General features: G+C 44.8%; 1 protein-coding gene across 8 annotated transcripts in view; it reads left to right on the top strand.

Moving 5' to 3' along the window:
- STAU2 (staufen double-stranded RNA binding protein 2) overlaps positions 1–19,634 on the top strand; it is a 233,840-nt gene extending 214,206 nt beyond the window's left edge. For all 8 annotated transcript variants that reach the window (XM_019643612.1, XM_019643608.1, XM_019643615.1 and 5 more), the window contains 2 exons: positions 17,319–17,407; positions 18,530–19,634. In XM_019643612.1, the coding sequence (XP_019499157.1) occupies positions 17,319–17,407; positions 18,530–18,623 (183 nt within the window). In that variant the 3' untranslated portion in view covers positions 18,624–19,634. The remainder of the gene's footprint in view (positions 1–17,318; positions 17,408–18,529) is intronic.
- The last annotated feature ends 6,924 nt before the right edge of the window (positions 19,635–26,558 follow it).

Below are 26,558 nucleotides of genomic sequence, written 5' to 3'. Positions count from 1 at the left end.
TAGAGGGAAAACGTTCGCAATATTTCTACAATCTATTTCAATATATAATTCTATCCAATTGAATGTCAGGTATTTCTAAAGAATGCTGTTGGTTGATATAATGTTCCTTGCCCAGGTTAAGGTTTTGATCTGAAATTGCATATTGGAATGTATCATGTTGCAATTTACCCCAAATTTATAAACCTATCACAGATTCTCTCTCTGATTTACCTTGCCTCCTTAGAAGATTAACCAGTATGAGTGGAGTTTAACATATCTTTAGAAAGGAAAAGGAGAAAAATATTCTGCTTTTGAAAGGGAATGTCCCCTCAGGCAAAAAAAAAAATCCTCTGTTGGGAACTGCCAGTTGTCATGCTTACAGCTTAAAATGCATTCGGATTCCATCACTGATCGTCACATAAATTCTTATACTTATAATTTACATCTTCATCTGTAGCCAAGCAATTAGAAAAAAAAACAAACTGTGTCTGGATATATTAGACTGTGTCAACCCCCTTAGAACATTAGCAGTTTCTTGAAACAACTTAGGAGAAATTTTTACTTAACGTATTTGGCAGACCTAAACCATATACCCCAAAGTATACTAAATTTCTTCTGATTTGGGGGTGGAGGTAGGAAAAGGGGACCATTCGTGATCATAATTATTTAAACACAAAATAATTCTCTTTGTTTGATTATGGTGTCTTCATGAAGATGTTTTTAAGAAATTAGGGATATTAGGTTTTCTTGAGATGGTTATGTAACTGTAGATTTAAAATTTTACTTTTAATGAAGTTTCTAAAACTTATCAAATGAAGTGTGGTATTATTCGTGATGCACTCCATTGTAATGAGAAAAAGAAGAAACAGTTCAATTCTTGAACTGTACAGTGACTTTGAATTTCTGTTAGTTTAAAATTATTAAGACTTTCTGGAAAAAAATTAAAATTAATTCCAGTAAAATTTTTTCCAAAGTTGCAATACTGTAATTGGCATAAAATAAGTTTACAACATAGGAGAACACCCACATTGGAGACCTAGCATGATATTTTACTTTTTTCATTTGAAAAACCGTTTAGCAGCTACTTACTCCAGCTGAATAATCAGTCTTTAAACATCAAATGAATGGTTACTTCTGGGTTTCAGTAAATGGGGGAAAGTGATCTACTCCCTAATTTCCATAGGGAACTTCTGAGAATTAATAAAACTATATACTGGGGGGGTGTCAAAAAAATGTATACACATGACTTGTATTCATCTTTTGTTATCCGTATATGCTGAGTATTACAATTTGAATACAGTTTTTTCCTTTCTTCAAATGTGCATACATTTTTTTAGCACCCTCTGTATATATGAGGTGGCTAGGTATCATTGAACATGGTCACTGTTTTTAACCGTTCATTTATCCTTCTAATCATCCAATTAATAAGTATTTCATGAGCCTGTGTTATTCTGCAGGCTGCGTATTTAGCAATGAACAGAACAGACAAGTCTCTGCCCTCATGGAACTCACATCCTAAATGGGGGACATGGACAATATACAAGTAAATGGGTAAATATATAACAAAAGTTTAGGAATAATAAGCACTAAAAATTAGGAGAGGCCGGGCTAGCAGTGGGGTGGTGCTACTTCTTTAGGTCCAGTGGTGGTGACCAGGGGTGACAATTGAGTAGTGAACTGGATGCAGTGAGGGGCCAGCCATGTGAAGAACTGGGAGAGGAGCCCCAGGTTTAGGGAGAAGCATATGAAAGTCCTTGAGACAGGAATGAACTCAGGGTCTGTGAAGAGCAAAGAAGCTTGGGGGAGTGTGGTAGGCGATGAGACGAACTGTACGTGGAGTGACATCACCTAGGGCTTTGGGGCCCAAGCCAGAAATTGGGGGTTTTCTCCAAGAGCAACGAGAAGCCACTGGAGCGTTCTGAGCACGGTTATGGCCTCTCCTCATTTATATTTCACATCCATCCCTCTGGATATATTCAGAGGATAGGCTTTCGGTGGACAGAGGGAGGCACAGGGAGATGAGTTAGGAAGCGACGGCATGAGTCTTGGTGAGAGATGACGGTAACTTGGGCTGGGATGGTCGTAGAGCAGATGGTTAGCAGTTAGATTCTGGATGCGTTTCAAAGAAGAACCAACAGAACTCCCTGCGTGATATGCGTGAACTTCAGGGCAGAAGGCTAGGCTGGAGACAGGCCTTTGAGGCCATCAGCATGTGTAAGGGATTTAAGCCATAGTCTTCAAAGATGTCACCTAGGGAGAGAATATTGATAGAGAACATAAAAGGTCCAAAGATAGACTTAAAAGTTAGGATGAGGAAAAGCCAGCATCAGAGATTGAGAAGAGGGTACCCAGTGACATAAGAGGAAAAGCAAGAGGCCTGGAGGTCCCAGAAGCCAAGGGACACCTAGCCTTATAATATTAGAAAAAATTATGAAGTGGCTGATTAACAAAATTCATTTATAATTTCTGGTTAGCCCAGTGAGTAATTGGTCCCAGCCTATCTGGGTTCCAGCCTTGACAGTGAGTCTGAGTTAGCCTAGATCCAAATCCTGACCCCACCTAAAGGTTCCCCCTGTTGCGGTCAGTCGTGCCTGCTGTACGTCCAGCTGGAATCGCCAGTCACCTGCTGTCACCTGCCTACCCAAACAAGTCCAGGAGCCTTTGTTGCCAGCTTTGCGCCTTCTTGGTTCCCACCCCACTCACTCCCCTAAAGACCGCAGCTCAGGGGAGCATAAGAGGAAGTGATGGCGTGGGTCACAGGGCGGGCCGTATTCTCAGAGCCTGGACCCAGACCCCGTCTCTTGCAGGCGACATGCCGTGCTGGGTCTGGCTCACGCTATTTCTTGAGCACTCAAATGGTCCATCCCCTTCCTGGATTAAGAGGTGACACAATATACAGCAGATGCTCAAATGATGCTGTTTTATTCAACATCATTTCATTATAATGTTGATGAGGGGCCGTGGGAACATAGGAACTTAACTCCTGTTTCTATCTATTAGCCTGTGTGGTAAAATCGGCTTGGTTATACATTCGTGTCACTTAAAGTCACAAAACTATCGACGATGTTAAGTGTGGACTTATTGTATTGTAGGCGTTACGAATTTGGCTCCAGAGCCAGGCGGTCTGGGTCCAAATTCCAGCTCTTCCAGGAACAAGCTTTGTGGCCTTGCATAAATTCCTGCATCTCTGACCCCATTTCCTCATTTTAACAAGCCTCCTTGTGGTAACTGAATATCAAATGAGTTAGGAATGTAATGTTCTTAGAACAAAGTGAGCGAGCATCATCAGCACAAGATGCCTTACCATTTATTGATGGAGATGTTTTACTTGCCCAACGTCCTACAGCTAATAAGAGGTGGGGTCAGTCCTTGAGCCCGGGTTTGTGGGTCTGCAAATCCTGGGCTCTTAACCACTTGACTTCCCTGCCTCAGGGCAGGAAACAGGGAGCTGGAGATAGTGCCACCCCAGAGAGTCAGTAGTTAAACATCCTCCCATGGCACCATGGCAGACACCTCCAGGACACCTCCACCAGACACGCCCATCCAGTTAACCCCTAGATTAGAGGGCTGTACTGACTCTGGGGAGGAATGTGACCCAAGGTGAAGCTCGGGCCCAAATTCTTACCCCTATCAGGGACAAGTCAGCTTTCACCTGCAAACCGTCCTTACCTATCACATGTTACATGCTCTCAATGCCACCTCACCAACAACCTTTGTCACCCTGCAAATGTGCTGGCACTCTTGCTCTGTGAGGCCTGACCTGGCATATGTGAGAACCTGAGAGATGAGAGGGCCCTTGCAGCCACCTACCTGCCAGCATCGCCGCCCACCTGACAGATGCTCCAGGCGATGGGTATCCCCCAGTGTAACCTCAGCGTCCAGTATGCTCTCCCTGGACCCAAGACTCCTTCCTGTTTTGAGACCAGACCCATCTGCCTGTGGCTTCCACCCCCTGGGCTTGGCTCGGCCTTTCCCAGAGCAAGGTGCCTGTTTCTACAGAACAGCTTTAAAATTACCCAGGACACTCACTGTGGCCCCCAATCCCCACTGACCTCCCAGCCCCAGCCGTTCTGAACTGCTTTGCACAAGCAGCTCCCTGTGCCGAGAACACCCTCCTCTCACTGTCTGCCTTCCTGAGACAGTCCTTCTTACCCTGCCTCACCCCAAATTCTGCTTTCCGTGACACTGTTTTCTCCAGGGAGACTTGAGTGTCCTTTCTCGGGGCTACTGTCATATACTCTTTACAGCAATCGTCTTGTTAGACTGGCACTATTTGCATGGGTTTCTCCCTGCTGGAAGAGACGCCACGAAAGGCAGGGACTGTGTAGGTTGATCTTCATTTGCCTGGTACCTAGCGTGGTGCCTGGTTCTCAATAAACATTTGCTGAATGAGTGATGGTACCCAGTCGTCAATCAGATAGACCAGGCCCCTCCCTCTAGGAAAGAACCACAGATTGTGACCAGTGTTATGAGGAAAATGACAAGGTTATGTGATTTGTTGGGGGAGGTCAGTGTTCTAGATGGGGTCATGGGGGTGGCCTCTCTGGAGCTGAGACCCGAAGGCTGACACGAGAAGGCCTGGCTAGAGGGACCGACCACATGCACCTCTGAGGTGGGAAACAGCTCGTCATGGCCGAGAAACAGACAGGAGCCCAGCATAGAGCTTAATGAGGGAAGGGGACGGTGTACATGGGTCCCTAAGGGTAGAGGAAGGTCTGCGAAGGCTTTAGGTGACAAGTGACTTGACCTTCGTGTAAAGCCTGCTTTGAGAGGGGCGGGGAGCTCTTCTGTCTGCTGTGCGTTCTGCAGGGACCCACCAGCAGCACCTCGAGGGCCACCTAGCACAGTTGGCCCATGTCTTCTCAGGCCCCCAGCCTGCCCTTTCCTGGACGTCAGCCAGGCCCTTGTGTTTCTTCCTCAGGCTCCAACACCAGCCAGGTCTCAGAAAAGAATCTGGTGTCACCCATTTACACCTCAGTGTGACTTCCAGTGTCCTGTTAAAGGAATGGCAGTTTAAAATCACACGAAGGTATTACCTTGCAGTTCTGTGGTCAGAAGCCAGACACATGGTCTCCCTAGGCTAAAACCATGGCCCCTCCCTCCATATTCAAAGCCAGTAATGTCACACCCCTCGGACTGTCATCATGTCTCAAGATCTGATCAGAGTTGGGAGAGGTGCTCTGATTTTAAGGACTCGTGTGATTAGCTTGGACTCACTTGGTAATCCAGGCTAATCGGCACTTCTGAAGGTCCTCAATGTAATCTCATCTGCGAAGTCCCTTGTGAAGTAACATTCGCAGACTCGGGCTTCGGACATGGACATCTTTGGGCGCCATTATTCTGCCTGCCACAGGACTCTTAGATCTCAAAAGATCAATCAAATACAGTGCAAGAACTCTGAGGGTATAGATTTGAAAACCAACTTTAAAAGGTATCTTTGAGACTCAGGAAAATTTTAACATGACCTGGGTAGAAAGGATGTATTGTTAATTTTGTTAGCTGTGATAATGGCATGCATCTTATCTCATATTTGATGGACAATACTACAGGAAAGACATGAAGATACATAAAGTAAGATTGGCAAAATACTGAGTGATAGGTGTGGGGGTTCAGTATACTATTCTTTGTATTTTTGTGAATGTTTCAAACTTCTATTTTAAAATGTAAACGTGTGTGTGTGTGTGTGTGTGTGTGTGTGTGTGTGTGTAGCTCTGGTGTCAGTCAGAGGCTAAGGAAACATTTGGGATGAAGGTGAAGGTCTGTTCTGGCCCCCTCCCCTACAGTCTGACCACAAAGATAGCCACCAAATACCCCAAGAAAATCAGGCTTCTGCAGTAAGGCCTTCGGGCCACCTGCCTCTGCCACCTAGGACTTTATTTTAATACATCCTAAGATTCCGAGTGAAACAGAACTTTATAGATGATATTGTCTGACCATCATTCCCTGTTCCCAACCACCCACTCCCCATGCAATCCAAGAACACATTAAATGCAGTAAAAATTATGAAATAACTGTAATGTGAGTTTTTACCAATCACGTACTCAAACCCAAATGGAATTCCTGAATAGACTGAGGAGTGTGTGCACAAGTTTAGCAGGAATGCTTCTCATTCTCTTTGGATCAAAGGATCAGGAAGTCCCAAATGGATCTTCGGGGCAGTGGAGGGGAGGGCTGCCAAGGCAGAATTTAGCCGTGCTAGCCTGCAGAGCCAGGTTCCCCCTGGGCACGGGAGGCTCCCCTCTGGTCCACTGTTTCAGAATGTGCCACCTTGAAGGTCTTACGCAAAGTCCCCCTTGTGGGGTGCTCCCAGGTGGGGTTTCCCAGGCACTTCCTATGTGCACCTCACACTGACCCAGGGAGGGTGAAGCGCTGGTTACCGACCTCAAAGGTGGCAGAAGCCAAAGCCCAAATGACTGATGTTTCAAAAAGACAGTAACTATGATCTGTGTTCCTTGGAGCTAAATTGTGGGGCAGGAGAGCCTTCTCTCACATGGAGGCATATGACCCAGCCCTGCTTGCCGAGGATTGTTGATCCCGTGGCCTATAGACCACAGAGCCTGTGTGTGGGGACGTGAAAGGAGAGAGAGCCTTGAAGGAAAGAAACCTTGGAGACGCCTGCAATGGGCGGAAAGCAAGCAAGGGCAGGATGGTGACTCAGAATGGAGAGAAAACAGAAGGAAGAAGTGTGTCTGCGAGCGCTTGTCTGTCTGGGGGGAGCTTCAGGCGGAAGCTGATGGATAATGTATCAAGGAATATTCCTTGAAAATGTTCTGAAAACACACTGTGATGATTTCAAACAGGAAAATGGCTCCGCCAGGATGTAAACACATCAAAGACGATTCCCTGTTCAGGGAGGCAAATGGCCAAGAGCTATCAGAAATTCCTCGGTGGGAGAAAGTCCGGGAATCAGGAAAGTCCACCCTGATGTCCCCGGCAGACCAAAAGTAGACCAGGGCGGGAGATCCGTGTGGGCGGGGCTTCTGAAATGTTGGCATGTCTCCAGGCCAAGCGCCCTGGGAGCTCGTTGATAACACTGACACCTGCCAGGTGTTCCTGAGGCTGGTGACGTCACACTGTGGGAAACACACTGTGATGAAGTCACAGTAAATGAGGTTGTGAAGTAGAATGGAGCCAGCTAGTGGAGGGCCTTGAATGCCAGGCCAAGGATACGGAGTGTTATTCTGAGGCTGGGAGTAATTAATGATTTTTGATTAAGGAGGAAGCATCGTGCTAGGGTTCTCTTATGAAGAGAGAGGGGTGAGCAATGTGCTAGGAAACAATGAATAGCGCTGGACAGGAAACTGGACATAAATTAACGTGGAGATAAAAGAGTATAAAGAATGGTATGACTGGATGTTGGGCTCCACAGGGAAAGATGTGTAATAAAAGCCCTCGTTTATTAAACACCGTATGGTCCAGGCATTAACTCCTCAAACAATCGGATGCAGGAAGTATTGAAGTTTCCGATTTGCGGATGATGAGAAGGAGGCTCAGGGAGTTAAAGGAACTTGCATAGAGACGTGCAGTGTCGCTGGCATTTTAATCTAGGCTCAACAGACTCCAAACGCCTCCCCTTCCCTTGTTCAGCTAACAGGAGACTGTATGAGTTTTCTCTTGCTCCTATAACAAATGAACCGATTTGGTGGCTTAACACCGCACACATGTATTATCTTAGGTCAGAAGTCACACAGGAGGCTCCCTGAACTAAAACCGAGGTGTCAGCAATTTTTGGGGGGGCTCTCGGGGTGAGTTGGTCTCCTTGCCTTTTCCAGCTTCTAGAGGCCACTCACATTCTGTGACTTGTGCCCCCCTTCCTTCATCTTCAACCCTAATAATGTTGCATTTCTTTGACCATTTTTTTTCCTGATTACATTTTTCTGACCAAAGCCAGGAAAGTTCCTCTGATTTTAAGGTGTGATTAGATTGAACCCACGTGGCTAATCCAGGATCACGTCTTCATCTCAACATTCATGCCTCCGTCCCATCTGCAGAATCACTGTTGCCATATGAGGCAATGTGTTCAGATGCTAGAAATTAGAATATGGGCACCCCTGGGACACCCCATTATCCTGCCAAGCACAGAGAGTGATGCTTGCTTTGTACCAACCTCATGTTTTGGCAAACATGTCTTGCTGAATCACAAGTAATTAAATAGAGGGCAACACGGGAATTTAAAAAAGAATGATGTTGGTAAAACAGAAGGAGCATGGTTGGAAGAGGACATGGCAGTGTGGATGCTCGAGTTTGCTCTGAGCACACTGAAAACATTCCTTAGCACAGTTAATCCCGCTTTGAGTTCAGTTCTGTATTCTCAAGGCTGCCAGCTACGTGGATTATCCAACATAAGAGCCTGACCGCACAAATAAAGGTGATGGCTAAGTCTGTAGGTTACCTGTCCAATTTTGTACTAATTCCCCACATTCTAGAGTCAAAATTCCTGTTCTTTGCTTTAGTAGACTGTATAAAACCCATGTGTCTTTCGGCCACCACCCCCTTTTTTTTCCGCAGCGAGTAGCCAGCACCATAGCAGGCTGACATCCCTTTGTTGCCACAGGAAGCCGTTTTATAAAGCACCAATTTTATGGCAATTACCTGAACCAACAGGATTATGTAAGCATAAATGGAAAGTGCAGGCTATCATGAAATTATTAGAAAGCTGGCAGCAAATGGTTTTTAAAGCTCATTATAATCCTATTTTTCATTTTGTTTTTAAAGTCCTATCTATCATTGATTCATCTGAAATGTTACAGACCGAGGATCCTACTATAATGTGATAAAACATGGAAATACAATTTTCTCTTTTTGGTTTCTCTTATTTTATATAGAGACTTGGCATTTTGTTATAGACCTTTCAGAGCAAGAAAATGATCACTTAGAGACATTAAAATTCACATCCTTTGGACAATAAGCCTTCGGGCTCCCTGAAGAAGCTTCTGGTTTCCCAGTCATTTAAATGATTTAATATTGAGTCAGTCTCCAAGATTTTGGGGATGAAAAGGTAGGAGAGTCCCGCAACTGCAAATGGAGATGTTTGCAGTTTGAAACTTAGCACTTTCTCATTGAAAAAGAGTGATTTAATGAGCTGCACATAGGACCACGGATGCGGACTGAAACAAATCTAACAGTTAGATCTGCTCCCAGGAACTGTCCCACAGGAACAAGAACTTTAGGCAAAACAAAACAAACCTCAAGCACTTAAAAATGAAGGCAGTGGGGTTTTTGTTTGTTTGTTTGTTTTATTGAAAAATAATATTAAACAATTAAGGCAGATCTTTATACCACAAAAAAAAAAAGAATGAAGGCAACACTTGGATGTGTATGGTTACCACTAACTTTAATGGGAATGGCCTGTTTCTGGGGTTCGGGCTATGAAATCGGTTGAGAAAAGTGTGACATGGAAAAAAGGGAAATAAAAGGATCCATTGGGCATCATGTTCAAAGAACTGTGTGTCATAAGGGGATGAGTTTAAATTCGCATTTTGCTAATTAAGACCATTGTGGTCTCTCAGAGAGGGACTTACCAGTGCTACGCTGTCATTACAGACAATTTAATTCCTGAAAAAGGAAGTAGGAAGACCAGGCACTGGTTGCAGCACAACTTGCTCATTGCTAATGGACAAGAGGAAAGACAGGAATTACAGAAATGGCTGGAAAGACTCACCTCCATTCTGTGATTCTGTGGAGACACACACACACACACACACACACACACACACACACACACACACACGGACACATGTGAACCAAGACCAACAAAGAGGCATGGAAAGTATCTTATTGGCATCATGTTTCTGGCATTGCTATAACTACGCACAAAACAAGCGACACATGAAATGGTAGCGACATCTGTTCTAGAACCTGTGGGGCTTTACTCACAAAACACATGTAAAATCTTTTGAGGGACAAAAATAGTTCCATGTATCTATGCAGATGCTGTCCTCTGAGGGACACACACACACACACACACACACACACACACACACATAGATACAAGTGTTGAGCTGAAAAGACAGGAACAAAAAAAGAAAATAGCATTCACATCTTTAAAGTACTTTAATTTTTCTCCTTTCAAATTAAACTACATGTATTGACTTGGATATACCTTTTATTTTAAAATCCCAGAGCATGTAACTTGTCATAGAGCCAAAGTTGAAGATTCCAGTTGGTAGGCTGTGGTGACATATTATACAAGGGGATGCTGAGTACGTTTGTTTTGATTTGGTAGGAAAACATTTTCTGACCTTGGAAATGAAATCATTTAGTTGTCTATTTGTTTATGGCCAAAGCCGTATGGAGGGTTCTGGGTACTTATGTTAGTGTATCTTTGAAATTCTCGAATGCACAGTGTGTGGGAAGTTACACAACTTGGGTTTAAGCATCACTCAGGATGTTCCTCATTAAGGAACCCAGAGTTGCCTCCTTCCCACGACTCCCCAAGATTAGTTTGCGCTGATCACACAGCAGATTGTCCCTGCTGAAAGGGGAGCTGCAGACGGTATCATGTTAGCTATTTCCCCTCCAGTGATAGACAGTGGAGAGCTCTCTCCTTAATCAGACTTCACATATGAAGGTTATTTGATTCTCCCCTCACAACCCGTCCTTAGTTAATATTATGTAGCATATTTACAATATGTTCTTTTTTTTTTTAAGCAACTGGCTTCAGCGAGTAACCATTTATTCAGTTCATGTAGTTTAAACATGGGGATGTTGTTGGTTTTTTACCATCTTCTGGACAGATTTGGAGGTACAGAGTGAAATGCTTTTGTGGACTTATAGTTTAGTGCTTGTTTGCAAAGCCATACCCTTACACAGTGTTCTTTGAAATGGTTGAAAACTGGGTCTTGCTGAATGGAAAGTAGCTATTCCAGCCTTGCTGCCTAATCCTATTGTGGGCATTTTGCTGTAGGAAGTGAAGTAAAGCCCTCTCATTCCATGGAATTTTGTAATCTGGAAAGTGTCCTTTCTGGGAAAGTCGTGATGGGCGAATTGGAGGTGAGGGTGGGAGGAAAGCCCCCAGTTCCTTAGCTGGGGCTGTAACAAGCGGGGGAGGAAGTGCTGTTCGTACCTACTTACCTGTAAGAGGACGCACCTGGTCGGCAGCCCCTGCTCAGCTCTGCTTCCCTAAACACACTGGGCTTCTCGCTCTCCATAAATCACAGCCAAACCCTGTTTTAAAACATAATTTAAAAAAATTTTTCAATGACAGTTGACATACAGTATTATATTAGTTTCAGGTGTACAACACAGTGATTAGACATTTATATAACTTACGACGTGATCACCCCGATAAATCTAGTACCCATCTGACACCATACATCATTATTACAGTATTATTGACTATATTCCCTAAGATTCACAGCCACACTCTTCATCCGCTTTCTCTGTCCGTTTCACCTTGGCAACCCCAGCACATCGCTGCGATAGCCTACATCCCACAAGCCCTGAAACTCGTTTCTCCTTCCTGTCCGCAACCACAGCGTGGTGAGAAAAGAACAACTCCAAAGAACAATCGAGAGGGGAGGCTAGTGAAGGGCACGAGACAGTACCTTCAGAAGCGTCAGAAATGGAGACTCAAGTCATGGGGTAACTTCTCAGTGACAAAATCATTTCCGTAACCATTTCGTTTTAGCCCAAATGGCCAAGTGTCACAGACGTGCCGAACGAAACCTCAGAAGTCAACCCAGGGTCTGCAAGCAGGCTGACTGTGTGATCCCGCAAAATAATCAACCCCCTCTCTAGAAAATGGAGATCACTTGATGAGCTTCTCTCAAGTAATCAGTGTGGAAAATAGCTAATAGGATGAGCATGGAAGAGTGATTTTGCAGTAATGATATTGAAAGGAGCTGCGCTGAAATTGGGCCGCCTGAATGTGAGTCGTGTTTCAGTTGGGAGGAAATAAAGAGATGTGATCAGGAGTGTGGGCTGGGTCCAAATCTCTGCTCTGCCACTTGCTGGCAGTGTGACCTCGGGGAGGTTACTGAATTCCTGATGGGTGGGTGGACCTACCTGGCAGGCTGTGGTAAGCTCTGAGGTGTCACGCAGGTAAAGGGCCCGGTCTCACGACTGTGGCCGAGTGATGCTCATCAAATGGTAGCTGTTTACAGAGAAGATAAATCGTCTTCATTGCCTTCTATAAATTAGCAAGAAGTCCTCTCATATTTATAAGCGTTCGTTGTCAGGGCTATCAATAAGATGTGGGTTGCATTATCTCATCACATAGATAAGGGAATGTGATTTGGAACCCTTTGTGCATACCTGTGGAGGGAAGCAGCCAAGCAAGAATTCTGAAAATCTGTTCGTGGCATCGAGTGAAAGAGCACACCGCCATTCCAGCCTAAAGGACATTCTTTGAGTGATGACAGGCATTTTGACAGCGCATGGGGACCTGCCTGACATGTTGATAAAATCACCCAGGAGGTTTTGCAAGATCTAAAACATGGAACCTGCTACCTGAGACCTGGCCTTTATCTTATATGTGCATCTCTTTTCGGATGGAAGAAAGCAGGTGTCACCAGGTCCTGGACTCAGTGAAGCAAGACATTTGGTTCCTGGTATTCAGGCGACCCTGGGAACCAAGTATTCCAGAAGCAACCAGTGAAAATGGGCTACAATTAGCCTATAAATGATCTTCTTAAAGTTTTTGTTTTGTTTTGTTTTGTTTTTATTTGGTTTCAGTTGTCTTTTTGGCATTTTAGGGAATAAAACAGGACCGAGAAGCTCTGGAGCTCTTAGGAGTCTCATTCCTCTATCCAACACTGCAAATTTAAATGTCCAGGCTCTGAATTGCCTTCGGTAATAGTCCAATTGGGAAGGGATTGATAAAAATCAGCATTCCTGCCAATAAGTCACATATTAGTAGACCAGGAAAATGTTTGACTATGCAAAGAACACTAAGTCCATTAGCCCACCCCACCAAGTTGCGCTGTCTAGAAAGGTCAGGCGTGGGGTGGCCGCCAGAGCTCAGCAGCGAGTGGGCCTGGCTCTTAGCGCCACACACGGGTGATGAGGTGGGACCTCAGAGCTCAGGCTCATGTAGCAAGCCCAGAGGGAATGTCCACCCTTCCTGAATCGTCACCCAGGAAGGCTGCCCAGCCACCTCAGCATTTCAGGACTGCTAAGGACCTCAGAGGCCACCTAATTGAAGCTAAATGGGAGTCAAGTCTCTGCAAATCTCTTTTTTTCGGGGGAGAATTGTCCTAGTTTGGGTCTTTGGAGGATGAATTTAATTTTTGAAAGAAACAAACTCCACTCAAAGGCGTGTCTAGGGATAAGGTAAATGATCAGGATGGACAAACGAAAAATAAGGCGGGGCCGTAAAATGACAACACTGGATTGCTCGAATGAGCCACCGAGTGGTTCAGGGAGGTTTTTCCCCAGGCGCCTAGACAAACAGGCATTCCTCACACTGCTGGTGTGGGCACGACCTCTCGGGTGGCAGAAAGAAAACTCTTGTTCAGGTCTTTAAAAATGTGTGTATTCTTTGGCCCAGAAATTCAACTTCTAGGAGTTTATCCTCAAGAAATTATTGAGATGATACACAAAGATGTAACTATTAGGAAAGCTGGTGCCGTGTTAATAACAGCTTAAAAACTGGACGTGGCCTGAAGGTCCAACAGTAGGGACTGGCTAAATATGGAGGGGTACATGAAGTCAAAGGGAGACAGTACCGTCATGCAAAATGATGCTACTGAAATGTTTCTGGTGCTCCGGAAACTGATCATGTTCAATGAAAAGGGCAGGTTATATACATCAGTGTTAAGATATCATCGGGTTGAAGTATTCGGTTGTCAGAAAAGTCATGACGGGGAGCCAGCTGAGTGGCGCAATGGTTAAGAACTGGTTTGGGATGCCAGAGGGCCCCGGTTCGGATCCCACATATGAGGGCCAGTGACACTGCCCTCTACAGCTAAGATGCTGAACAACAGCTCAACCTGGAGCTGGGCTGCCGTGAGTCACCGGCGACAGTGTAGGCTGCAGCCCCTATGGCAGTGGGTTGCCATGGGCTACCGTGTGTAGCCAGCAGCCAGCGTGAGCGGCCAGCAGCCGCAGTGAGCGGCCGTCCAGAAGCCGGCGACTGATCTGCCTCGCCCGGGAAGAGCGCAATGATGGTGCCAACTTGGGCCAGTGAAGCAACGTCCTCCACAACTAGATTGAAGAACAAGACGACAGCAACTTGTCTGTTCCCATCCCCCCAATTCCCCAATAAAAAAAAAATCTTAAAAAAAAAAAAAGAAAAGAAAAGTCATGACGTATTTTTTTCTGTTTTTCATTGCAAAAATGCGTCATGACTTTTCTGACAACCCAATCTGTCCACATAAAGAGGGAATAGAAAAGGATATGGGAAGGCAGATACCAAGTTGTAAATGGAGGGTGGGGTTGTGAATGTCTACACTTTTGTTGGTGGCCTACACGTTATGATTGTTCTGTAATGAAACACTATTTTTATGATAAAAAAACAATAAAAGGAAACAGCCGAGAGAGGAGAAAGAGGTCCTAAGATCCTTCAAGAGGGATTATAATGTGCCTGTATTCGTTGGTTAGAGTTGCCATATTAAACTACCGCAGACTGAGTGGCTTGATTAAGAGAAATTTATTGTCTCAATTCTGGAGGCCAGACGTCCAAGTTCAAGGTGTCGGCGGGGTTGTTTCCGTCTGAGGGCTCTCAGGGAGACATCTGTGCCATGCCGCTTTCCAGCTTCCGGTTATTTGCTGGCAGTCTTCGGCGTTCCTTGGCTTCGTTGCCATCACGCCCATCTCTGCCCTCCTCTTCACATAGTGTTCTCCCTGCGTCTGTGCCTAAAGTTCCCCTTTTTATAGGGACATTGGTCATATTGGATCAGGGCGCACCCTACCCTAGTATGACTTCATCTTAATTAATTTCATCTGCAGTGACCCTATTTCCAAATAAGGCCACATGCTGAGGCACTGGGGGTTAGGACTTCAACATGTGAATTTTGGGGAGGACACAATTCAACCAATAACAGTACCCCCATGAGAAAGCCACGCTGCTCCTACCCAACTGAGGTTAGTGTCTGTCTGCCACCGCCACCCGTGCCAGCTGCTGTATAGTCTAAGCTTTGACCAAGAGCAGGAGTAGTGAGGGGGGGAAAGGGCACCAACATCCCTGAGGACTCCAAGTCCAAAGAGATAATGGTGAAAACAGATCATGATCAGGGCCCCCTCCCTGCCCCAGCGTGCCCAGGTAGACCTGGGTGGGCATTTAGATTGGCACATCTGAGCTAGGGAGACCAGTGTAGAGCTCTGAAGAGAAGCGGAGTCTAAAGAAAAAGAAAAGAGCATATTGTTACTTTGGGTTGAATATAGGATTTGTGATTTAAAAATACCAGGGGTGCCAAAAAAATGTATACAAGTGGGCACTTTGGTCAGCGTTGCTCAAGCAGTAGTTTGCATGATCAGAAGTGTCTGGACACTGATGGTAACCACTTGGAGCACCTCTTGTAATTGCAGAAGTCAAACGTGGCTTGTATTCATCTTTTGTTCTCGATATATATTATTACAGTTTTGATACACTTTTTTCCTTTTTTAAAATGTGTATACATTTTTTTGCCACCCTCTGTAGAAAGATCAAGAGACAAGGGAGAAAAAAACTTCACAATTATATTGCAATTACACAAAAAGCTGCACACAGATATTTATCCCAGCTTTCTTCATAATCACCAAAACTTGATAGCAGATGTCCCTGAATAGGTGAATAAATAAACACACTGTGGCACATCCATACAATGGAATATAATCAGCAATTAAAAAGAGATGAGGCAGCAAGGCATGAAAAGACATGAAAGAAACTTAAATACACATTACTAAGTGGAAGAAGCCGATCTGAAAAGGCCACACATTGTATGATTCCAACTGTATGACATTCCGGAAAAAGGCAACTGTAGAGATTGTTAAAAATGTAGTGGTTGCCAGGGATTCGGGGAATAAAGGGGAAGGACAAACAGTGGAGCTCAGAAAATCGTTAGGGCAGCGAACCTGTTCTGTGTGACACTGTCATGGTGAACACATGACATTATGCGTTTTTCAAAACCCATAGAACGTACAGCGCAGAGAGTGAACCCCAGTGGAAATGATGGCCTTCAGTTCATGATGATGAATCCGTTTTGGCTCATCAGTTGTACCTGCTGATGCAGGGTGGTAATAACAGGTGGACACTGTGTTGGGTGGGGGAGAGCGTATAGGGGAACTCGGTACGATCTGCTCCATTTTTTTTAAAACCTAATATTGCTCACAAAAAATAAAGCCTATTAACTTCAAAGCCAAAAAAAAAAAATCTATTATGAGCAAAGGAATGTAAAAGGGATCATGCACTTAGCTACCCGAAAGAGACCCTTCGCAGATAAAAAGCCTGGGCACTGGCAAGAGTTAACTCGTTTTCAAAGGCCGTTGAGAAGACACAGATGACCAACGTGTGACCCAGCGGGATCTCCAGGACTCAAACCACCCTGGCTGCTCACACCTCTCTCAGACTCAACAAAGCCCTTCTAATGGAGCTTAAAAGGAGTGGGGTGCGGGGGAGGGGAAGAAGAACCAAATTCTTAGTCAAAGAAATAACAGTTTGGAACATGCACAAGAGTGTCAACAAGTTATGTAGATCTTATCAGCATCGCATTTTTGGTGCCTCCCAGCTATCCAGCGAGGCTCCGCCAGCCTGTCAACACCCTGCAACATCCCACGCGCGTCACAGGCATAGCAACACGTTGGGAGGCTCTCCCATGGCCGGGCCTGCCTCCCCAGGGCCCCGAGGAGGGACAGTTCGCTCTCTCCTCTGAGGATACCACCCCCTCAGTCTGCACAGAGTCTTCAGTCCGTTTCTCGGCTCACGTTCTGTGAAGTGGCTGGGGCCTTCTGTCTCTAAAACTGAACCATACCTTTAGGCTAATTTTGAAAAGAGTACCCAACTTGGGAAAGTCTGATGTTCTCACATGGAAAGGAAGAGAATGTGTAGTTTCAGTAATGTGATGAGAAATCAGGCAACGTCATCACCAAAATAGGTTATGCTTATACGAGGCGTTCCTACATTTGCAGGTAAAACGTGGTGATGTTGACAAAATGATGGAGAAGGGATAAGGCAGGAGACATGTGGAGAGTCCTCTGTCCCCCATCGCAGACCAGAAATAAAGCTCTGACAATATAGACATTGCTCTGTGAAAATCCAGCCTTTGACATGTAATTTTGCTCAGTGATGCAAAAGAACATTTATTTAGACTAATGAGTTTGATAGCCTTTACTATAAATCTCAACTTCCTTTTACAGCTACCTGTTTATTTAAAGTCAGTGACTGGACCTCCTTGTTAGTTTGTGTTTGTTTTCATTTTTAGGCAGCTTTAAGTGCCTTGAAACAATTTTCTGAGCAAGGACTGGACCCAATGGAAGGGACAATGAATATTGAAAAAGGTTCTCTTGAAAAGTGAGTAAATCTTCTGTCGCATTCTTACATTTATAATTTTGTCACCATATAAAAAATAAGATACAGATAATAATAAGGAAAAAAAAAGTCAAGACAGTGGTATCTATATCTTACAAAATCATTCATAATACAATTAAATATAAACAAATGAGAAACAGTATATATCGTCATAGGCATTTCCTACAATATGCCTGTGAAAGTTTTAATCTATGACCCAATGATGATTTCTGCATTTCGATGCCTTTGTTGGAAATAGTTTTGTGAGTTTTGTTGACTGTAGAGACTTGCAAAACTAACAAAAAATTGTTGTTCACTTCACACGGTTGAGCATTTTCTGGCTAAACCATTTTCTGAGGTGAAACTGTTCCCCTCCCAATTCCCGCTACATTGTGGGCCCAACAAAGAGAAAAGAGAAAGAAGTTGAGGGGAGGTTTTCCGTCCCCTTGGCTGCATTTCATTTTTCATGTTATTATACGAAACGCAAGCACACATTGCCACAAAAGTGTGGCTCCCCAGGGCTGCAAGGGCAAAAATGCAGCTATAATAAGTGTTTCTGAGATCTAGCTCATAGCTTTTTTAATGCTATTGAGCATAGGTCTTATCTGAGACTGAATTTTAGGTCTCTCCAGAGACCCAATTTGTACTACAGAAATGGAAAGCAATTGTATTTACCTAGTGGAATCCAAACTCTTTCAGAGCAGTAATAATAATAGCAGGTGAGGTTTCAGAACACACACAAGAGATAACATTTTTAAAATGAAAATAAAAAAATAGATAACCCAAGGCGTGAAACCCAGATACGCTGATTCTAAAGAAGCATACCCCCAAACCAGCATTTAGTCATTGATATTTAAAAGGTGAGAGCGTGAGAAGAAAACATTTGGTAAACAGACATGGCATTTTTAAGTTGTCTATAGATTGGCAACCATTTATAAGCTAATTTAATCAAAAACATTTCCACATGATCTCATCAGTAGACCATCTGAACATAAATATTGTTGTTTCACTTTAAAACGTCACTTTGGTGGTGACCTTTGAATCCTGTGTGCCATCTGCTAATAAACATGTCTGAAGACGTGCAACCCTGGGCCTTCAGCTCTTGTTAATGTATTAATCTTCCAGACAAGGCCAGCATCTGGGAGAGAAAGCGGACAATAACCAGGCACACCCGGCCTCCATCTCTCAGGACTGCAAGAAATCAAAGACCGTCATCTAGCAGCTCCCAGAACCACGGCTGCCACCGCTTCCTTATAAACCTGTCAGCACGCATGAGGGTGTCTGTGTCCAAGGAAATGAATGACTAATACCATTATTTGAGTCTTATGTGAAGACAACACTATTCTAACACAAGAGATAATATACATAGTACTGTTTACTCAACGGGGGAAAAAAAAATCAAACTTTGCGCATTTCCCTTGGAACTTGAGATCAGATCATAATTCATTTGCCCAGAGGCAGCAGAAATCTGATCCTGCTACTGGAGCTTAAAATAACAATTAAGGAAAAGTGTTAGACACAGAGGTAAAAATTTTTTAAATTGGTTCATGGAGAAATTGGGTCTGGTTCTGTTCCGATTGTTTTTGTCGTGGCGCTCGTGTTCAGTTCTATTCTCTCTCTTCCTCTCTCGTTTTAAATAATGCTTGACGAGTCAAAAATTAACCAATGACGTGCTGTGGAATGTGCTGGTTGTTGTCTTCATATAGAGTCACAGTTTCTCTTTTTATGCAGGTATTTGTAATCTTCATCCTATATCAATATGAGTAACTAAGGCGCACTACTCAAAGATGTATGCAAATGAACATGGTTCAAATCAGGTCAGATATTTAATTAAAACTATGAAATAATGTTAGAAACAACTAGTTTCAATATACTCCAGGAATTTAAAAAGAAAAACAAACAAAAAAATCACTTGTGGGTCTTGGGCTCCATAATACTCTTAACCACCAAAGAGGCGTCTTGCCTCTGCAAACCATTTCTCTGGGTTCCACATTCTGCTGTGGAAATCGCACCCACCCCCATTCGTGTCTTGTGGCCCCTCACTGTTTGCATTGAGAGTGTTTTTAATAACTGCCTCTGGACTTGGGACAGTGAGTAGGATTGAAATCAATAATGTCCCAGGCGGGGAAGGACGGGCCCAGCCAGCTTGTAGCCAGCCACGCTGGGGGCCAGCATGTTGGAATCCAGTGTGTAGCAAATGCAGTAAAAATTTGGTCAGTTTCTGTGTGAAGTGTTGTTATTGTTCTGTCATTCCCTCGCTCTCATCTCTTAAGAGTCACCTCAGTGAAACCCATCCCAGAGGCCACCACCCGGCCTAGTCATCGTCGCCCCAGTGGCATTAAAGGATGTCCCTGCCACCAGCCGTATCTGCGAAACTGCCGAGTTGCCTCCCCCGGTGACTGGGAGCTCACGTCATCTCATTGTTCAGGCTTTCTCCTTATTGATTTTGCAATGAGAAAACACTAGATGGTCTAACTGCTCGACCCAGCATGACAATAGGAATATAATTAAGATTTCACAAGGCAAAACCGCCACAAATCATGATCTGGCTGACTCACACGCGACAGAAGAATAAACAAACAGCAACATAAGGAAATAACTCCAGGGTTGTTTTTAATGATTGCCATGTGGGGAAGTCCGCCAGTATTGGGAGGGCCAGTGCCCTTGGAGGAAATAGTTTTGGTTACATAAAGCTGGGCCCTTGTGGAAATAACAGCACGTTGGTAAAGTTGGGGTTCACAAAGGTCAGCCAGCTTGACCCGAAGGTCCCACTGCCCAGCACCAGGGCGCAGAGGGCCCCGAGTCGCTCCCTGGGGCGGGGACAGGCCCTTTCTTCCCCTGGGCCCTCGGGTGGGTGTGGATCGGGCCTGTAGGCAGCACTACTCAGGCTGGATCATTAAAGTCACAAAGGCAATAAACATAGACCACCTCCCACAGCCGCGGTCTAAACCACACCAAGGCCGACAGGGCTGTAGGAAGACGATGATGAGCACAGGGAACAAACAAAGCTAAGCAGTTCTCACAGCCCAAGTATCCAAGGCATTTCACTTGGGCTCTGCGACGCGATGTCATCCTCCAAGCTGACGGATCGCTGAACTCGCCAGAGGGGTGGTAGGGCCCGGGGAGTGTCCGTTGGCAAAGGATCTCAAGTTTGGAGATAGGACATGTATTCCAAATTCCATTGTGTCTACCTGCTGGAAGAGCCCAGGAAGGCCTTCAGCTATTTCCCAGGACACCAGTCCTTCCTGGGAAGCATCGGGTTTTCCTTGGGTTAAATTAGCAATGCAAATGATGGGTGGCCTGCTGCAATGCTATATATCATTAGAGGGGAAACCATTAAATAGATTTATTGAAAGAATGTTTCTTCAGCACAAGGAGATCTTTTTGATGAAAAATGGAACTCATTATTCTTTAAAGGACACAGATTGACTTATCTTCTTTATCAATTACAGTGTCTGCTTTCAGCTTTTCTCAATCAGCACTGGGCTTTGTAGTCAATCCCCAGTGCTGAGGCCAATGTGTTTTATGAAGAAGGTTTGTTTTTACATTTTAATTGGAAATATAATATTGCACTTTGGAACTCTGACCATCCCTTTCCAGGACAACTTGCCAAAGATCAATGGTGAGACAGCACCAATCAGGCTGTGACAAAGACATCCCTCTCCTTTCCTGGGGTGACCTCTCTGAGTTGCCCTAGTTCTCCCAAGGAAATATTCTCAGCAGTGTTTTGTTTTGTTTTTTTTTTTTTTGACAGCTTCAACCAATTTTCTGCACCATAAACTAAAAATAGATTAATGAAAAACTTACGTTCTTATACAGAGGTCTTCAGGACTCCTAGTGACCTTGGAAATGTGATCCAGGCCAATTGATCAGTGTTTAAATTCTAGTGCAGATGAGTTATCACTGCACCTGCCCAGGGTGTGTTCTATACTTTTGAAATTCCAAAGCCACTTGTTATCCTATGGCCAAGAATGGTAGAAAACCTAACCGTTTTGCGCACAGAGTTAAAAAGTCACTGACGCATAATCATAGGTGAATTTGCCTTTGAGGTTCTCCTGGCCTCCCCCACCGTGACATAGGTACCTGATACATGTGTAAATGATACATTGAATAGATGGACAAATGATCTATCAAAGCGATACATCACCCTGTTAAAGAACTAAAACTTAAATCTCATCGCCTGCCTGATACGGAGATAGGCACTCATGATATATGGCATTACTGTGGATAAGACTGCACCTTTAACCCTAAGGGGACTATGGCATTTCTTAATCAAAAACATGGTGATCCCAAAAATCCCTCCCTTCAGAGGAACCTGGACCCATGGAAGCCCACTATCTTGTCCCCCATATTCCCATTTCTTCATTTATATCCCTTCCCTAGGCTAGCAGATTTAATTCCAATCCCCACCCCCAGATACATTCCTATGTTTCCACAATCACAGATGTATGTCTTCATGAGGGGGGATAATATCTGGTTATTATTATATATAAAGCAACGACTTCCTTAGACTTGGTCAGACGCAACTGTCTATTTCTGACGGATACCACCCAAGCTCCATCTCACCTTGTCAAGTCTCATTTGAAACTTACCTCGTTGGGGAAGCCTTCCTCGTATGCTCTAACCTCTTAACTAAAAACTCCCTTGACTGAATTCCCCAGCACACGCTGATGTATGCTGGGAATGCAGAAAATAAATAAACAAATGAAACGGCTTCGCCCTAAAGAACCCACATTCTAGCTAGAGGAAAAGACAGACAAGGAAGTGGGTGTGGGGAGTTGAGCATTTTGTGCTCAGAACCATTGGGTTGTATCTCCTTGTTCATCTCCTTGTCCCTCTCAAAAAGCCACCATCTGCTTTTATTCTAGTAGTATTTCTTATCTCACCTCCACATTATCCCAAATGTCTACTGATCGACCCCACCACCTGCCCCAATATACATATACTAGGTAAAGCTTTCAGCTCACCTACACTCAGGAGGCTGCTCAACTGAATTTATTCCTCAGTGTACCTCCTGGCCTGGGAGAGACTCAGGATATGGTAAGTACTCAATAAATGTTTGTTGATGAATGACCCTCAAAACCTTGCCACGATGGGTTTGCCATTCTAACCAGGTCAACGGTGACCTGGACACATGGACAGAGAAGCCTAGCCTGTTGGATGGGAATAAACTTCTGATTCTACTTCTGTTAATGTGTAGCCCTGTTGAAGCCTTTTAACATCTTCAAATTTCAGCTTTTCATCCAAAGAAAAAAAAATTTTAAGGATAAGAATACACAGGAGTACGTGGACTATTTTTTAAAGTATACGAGTTGTTAAAGTAAGTAAGATATTTCAATAGAAGTTAGTAGGTATTAAGGAAGGAGGCATGGTCTAGGATTCAAGAGTCTAGAGATCTGGCTCAGACACAGATGTGACCTCATCAAGGAATTTAGTCTTCCTGGGCCTCAGTTTCCACACCTATAAAATGATGGCCTCTAAGACATTGCAGCTCTAAATGTATAGCATTAGCCTTAGTATCTCTATTTACTAGTGGTATGCTTGTATTCAAATTTTGTCTCTAATATGCAAACAATTTTAAATCAGATACCTGCATGGAAAAATACCACTCATATCAATTAGGATTCTGTGGGTCGAGAGTTCTAAAACCCATGGAAACCAGCAATGGGAAATTTGTTACAAAGCTATAGGATGTTTCACAGAACCCCAGGGCAGAAACGCAGACGTAAACGAGCCAGGAAGTAGAAGGCTGCGGGGAAACCAGGAAGCTCTTTCTTCCTCTGTCAATTCCCCTCCTCCCCGTGAATCTGTGAATCATTTCTTTCTGTCCACACCAGCTCCTGCTTTGCAAATACACATATCAGAGAGAATGGCTACCAGTGGAACCCAAGTTTACAGCCACTGGAAAAACCACTGAATCTCTCTTTTGATTCATTCTGAAAGTCATCAAAAGGAACCCCTGGTTGGCCCAGCCACTGGCCCACATTCTGCAAATATGGCAGCCCCAACTCTACTCCTTCTGGAATAGGGCAGACTAGTCACCAGAGAAGAGAGAATGCCTGTTTCCGAAGACAACCCAATAGGTATCTGCCTCAACTACTTCCCAGGGGAAAGTAATCATTGTAAACTCTGATCATTGTAAACGGTGGAGCTTAAATAACTGAACTTGTTCTCAGGTGTGTTCTGCAGGCTGTATTGTTTTGTTTGGTTTCGTTTAATCTTTTTGGTCTTTAGTTTCAAGGGTCTGATGAACCACAAAGCTCTCCTGAATGAGTCATAAGACTACTGAGGAGAAAAAAAAACCCTCCAGCAATCCAAAATTAGTACATTATTATAAGCCTGCTTTACCTCCGCATAAATAATGACAATTTTAAGTCAACCAGGAGTCATCCATTTTCACTGATTTCTACGAACCAGAAGACTGAAAGTCACTTCCCTGCTTTTGTTACCCTGAGCGGGTTTTAACTGTGAGGACATTTCTGCTTCTTACAACTGAGGTGGGTCGAAATGGAGGCAATGTTGGTCTCATTTTATTTCACACTTTACTTATAAGGTTTTCAAGGGAGCCCGAATAAAGGAAGGGTATTGGTTATTTAAGTGGGTAAGAGGAAGCAGACAATAGAAAGAGTTAGAGGGCCGGCTGAGTGGCTCAGTTGGTTAAGAGCTCGCTCAAGAGTGTGAACTCTGAGCAACAGGGTCATCGGTTCAATTCCTGGCCTGAGCTGAGCAGCTGCTAAGCTGCCAACAGGTGGCAGGATGGCTCAGCTAAAAAAAAAAGAGTCAGAAATTCGGATTCAAAAGTAAAGTGGGTGAGGAAGCCAGCTGCATTGGACAAGAATGAGGATAAAGGAAGTCCTGGGGAAGACATTTGCAATTGGAACAGACTCAGGTGTTCCCTGCAGAGAAGTCTTTGAATGAGCAGTCAGACATCTTATGTTTACTCCTGAGCCTCCCCCTGAATCTTTGACATGGGTAGTAATTTTCCAGAAAGATGGTGCCACTGGTTCTTCTTCACCCTCTGAATGCAGAGGAAGGAACGAGATTCCTCTTTACCAAAGCCTTGGGAAGCGCCACCATTGGAGGTACAGGCCGAGAAGGAGGAGCTCACCCAGGAGTCGGAGAAGGACTAGATGTGTAAGAAAACGATGGCCAGGAGGGTGGGGCCGTCAAAGGCTGTCAGTCACCACAGTGAGGAAGTGAGTGAGCAAGAAAAGACAGGAGAGGCGCCCATAAGACCTCGCATCAGGAGGCCATGGTTGAGCTTTGCCGGTCCTGCGCAGAAAGGAGGAGGAAGAGGTGGAGGAGAATGCAGCCTGACCCTCCATTTGAGGCACTAGACAGCTCCTCAAGCAAAGTCTAAGTCCACTGTCTTCTAGATACTTGATATACTAGGACATTAGCTGTTAAGGAGTGTAACTTGGTACAGCTTTCTAGAGGACAATCTGACAACGTGTACCCAAATATGTAGTGAAGAAAGGATGCCGTTGGCAGTGACCTCTTCCCACTCTCTGCCCGGAGATGGTGGCTGCTTGGGTGCTGTCAGTGCAGTAGAAGAAGACAGTGCTAAGGGAACTTGAAAGCCCATGAGTCCCATTCGAATCGGGCTGCTCTCCAGGGACCTGTGACTGAGAAGTGTGTTGGCTGCCTCTGAAGATGAGCATTGAGTACCTGGCCTGTAGGTGTCGCCCCACAAAGCTGCTCCCGCTTGGAAGCCCCTTCCCACCTTGGCAGTAAGTTGCCCCTCATCCTGGTGGGTTTGTGGTCTTAGCCCTGCTGCGTTTATTTGCCTTCTGAGGATAGGGCTTCTGCTCCAAAAGACAAGCCGTGAAGCAGAAGGTATTGGTTTAAACTCCACTGGAAGTCAGCCTGGTGTGGGGGTTCTTGGAAAGGGCTGTGTAGGGGACCGAGGTTGTGAGCATGGGGCATGTGTAGGCACAGACTGGGATGTGTTAACTTACATGGAAAGGCTATAATTAGGTTTTAGTGGTGGATTAAAGGTGGCTGTGAATTGTCCCTCTCTCCATTGAGAAGTAGAGTGTATTTCTCTTCAAATCTGGGCTGGCCCTGTAATTGCTAAATGAATCGAATCTGGTGGAAGTGACATCGTTCTAGTTCTAGGGCTAACCTGGATCTAGCTTCCAGCTTCCTCCCTACGGGTCACTGCCCCTTCTGATTCTCACTCTTAGAACCCAGCCACCAGAAGTAGGCCACAACAGCCTTAGCTGAGCTCCAAACGGACAGGCCATGTGAACGGGGCCCCTTGAAAGTGTCAGCCCAATAAAGCCTCACATGACCGAAGCCCCCACTGCCATCATGTGGAGCAGAAGTACCACCCAGCTGAGCCTGGCCAACCCACAGAATGATGAGAAGTGATGCAAAAGTGTCTGTTTTCTGTCACTCAGTTTTGCAATGGTTTATTAGGGAGCAGTAAATAATGACACTTTTCATTCATAGTTTCCATAGACTTGAACCCAATTGCTGGCAAAAGCAAACATTAAACTACCCACTAGCTTCCATCTCTGATGCACAGAATCCTCCCCACAATTCTTTTCCAAGCAGCAAAACAGGGTTGCTGTTCCCTTTGGCCTCTCTCTGTCCTTGTAGATGCATACAGTGGAGTGTGTGTCTTAGGCATGGAACCAGGCACAGAGGGACTGGGAAAATCCAGCTGGATAAGAGGGGGCTTTCTTCTAGTGAGAGAGCAGAGCCCATTGGGGCTGGGCCATTTGCCCACAGGTGGCTGAGCACAGCGTTCAGTTTTCTCCTTGTCAGTCTCCATGGGAGAGGGGCAGACGCCAAGACTAGGTGGGCCCAGATGGCTAGCTTCCCTTTCTTTCTTGCATTGAAGGCTAATTTCAGTTACATGATATGACACTTGGTCACAATAGCCGTGTGGTTGTGGCTTTATTTGATACCACCGATTCAAGTCTCTCAGGCCCCCCCGGTCCACTGTGAGCCCAGCTCAGCCCGGTGACCTCCTCCAACCAAACCCTCTGGATGGCATTAAGCTTGAACTCCAAGGCACCATGATGCACTATCTTAAGTGCTTCACTGTCGCTTCATCTGTCTTAACTTTTCATCAAAACCTCAGTTGTCAGCACCTCCAGGACGGAGCCCAAGACTTGTTTTGGATCCTGGACCCTGCCAGGCAGGT

Source organism: Hipposideros armiger, unplaced genomic scaffold, assembly GCF_001890085.2.
Source record: "Hipposideros armiger isolate ML-2016 unplaced genomic scaffold, ASM189008v1 scaffold_80, whole genome shotgun sequence".
Classification (NCBI taxonomy): domain Eukaryota; kingdom Metazoa; phylum Chordata; class Mammalia; order Chiroptera; family Hipposideridae; genus Hipposideros; species Hipposideros armiger.
Note: the sequence above shows the minus strand (reverse complement) of the source record. Positions and strands in the feature narration are given on the sequence as shown.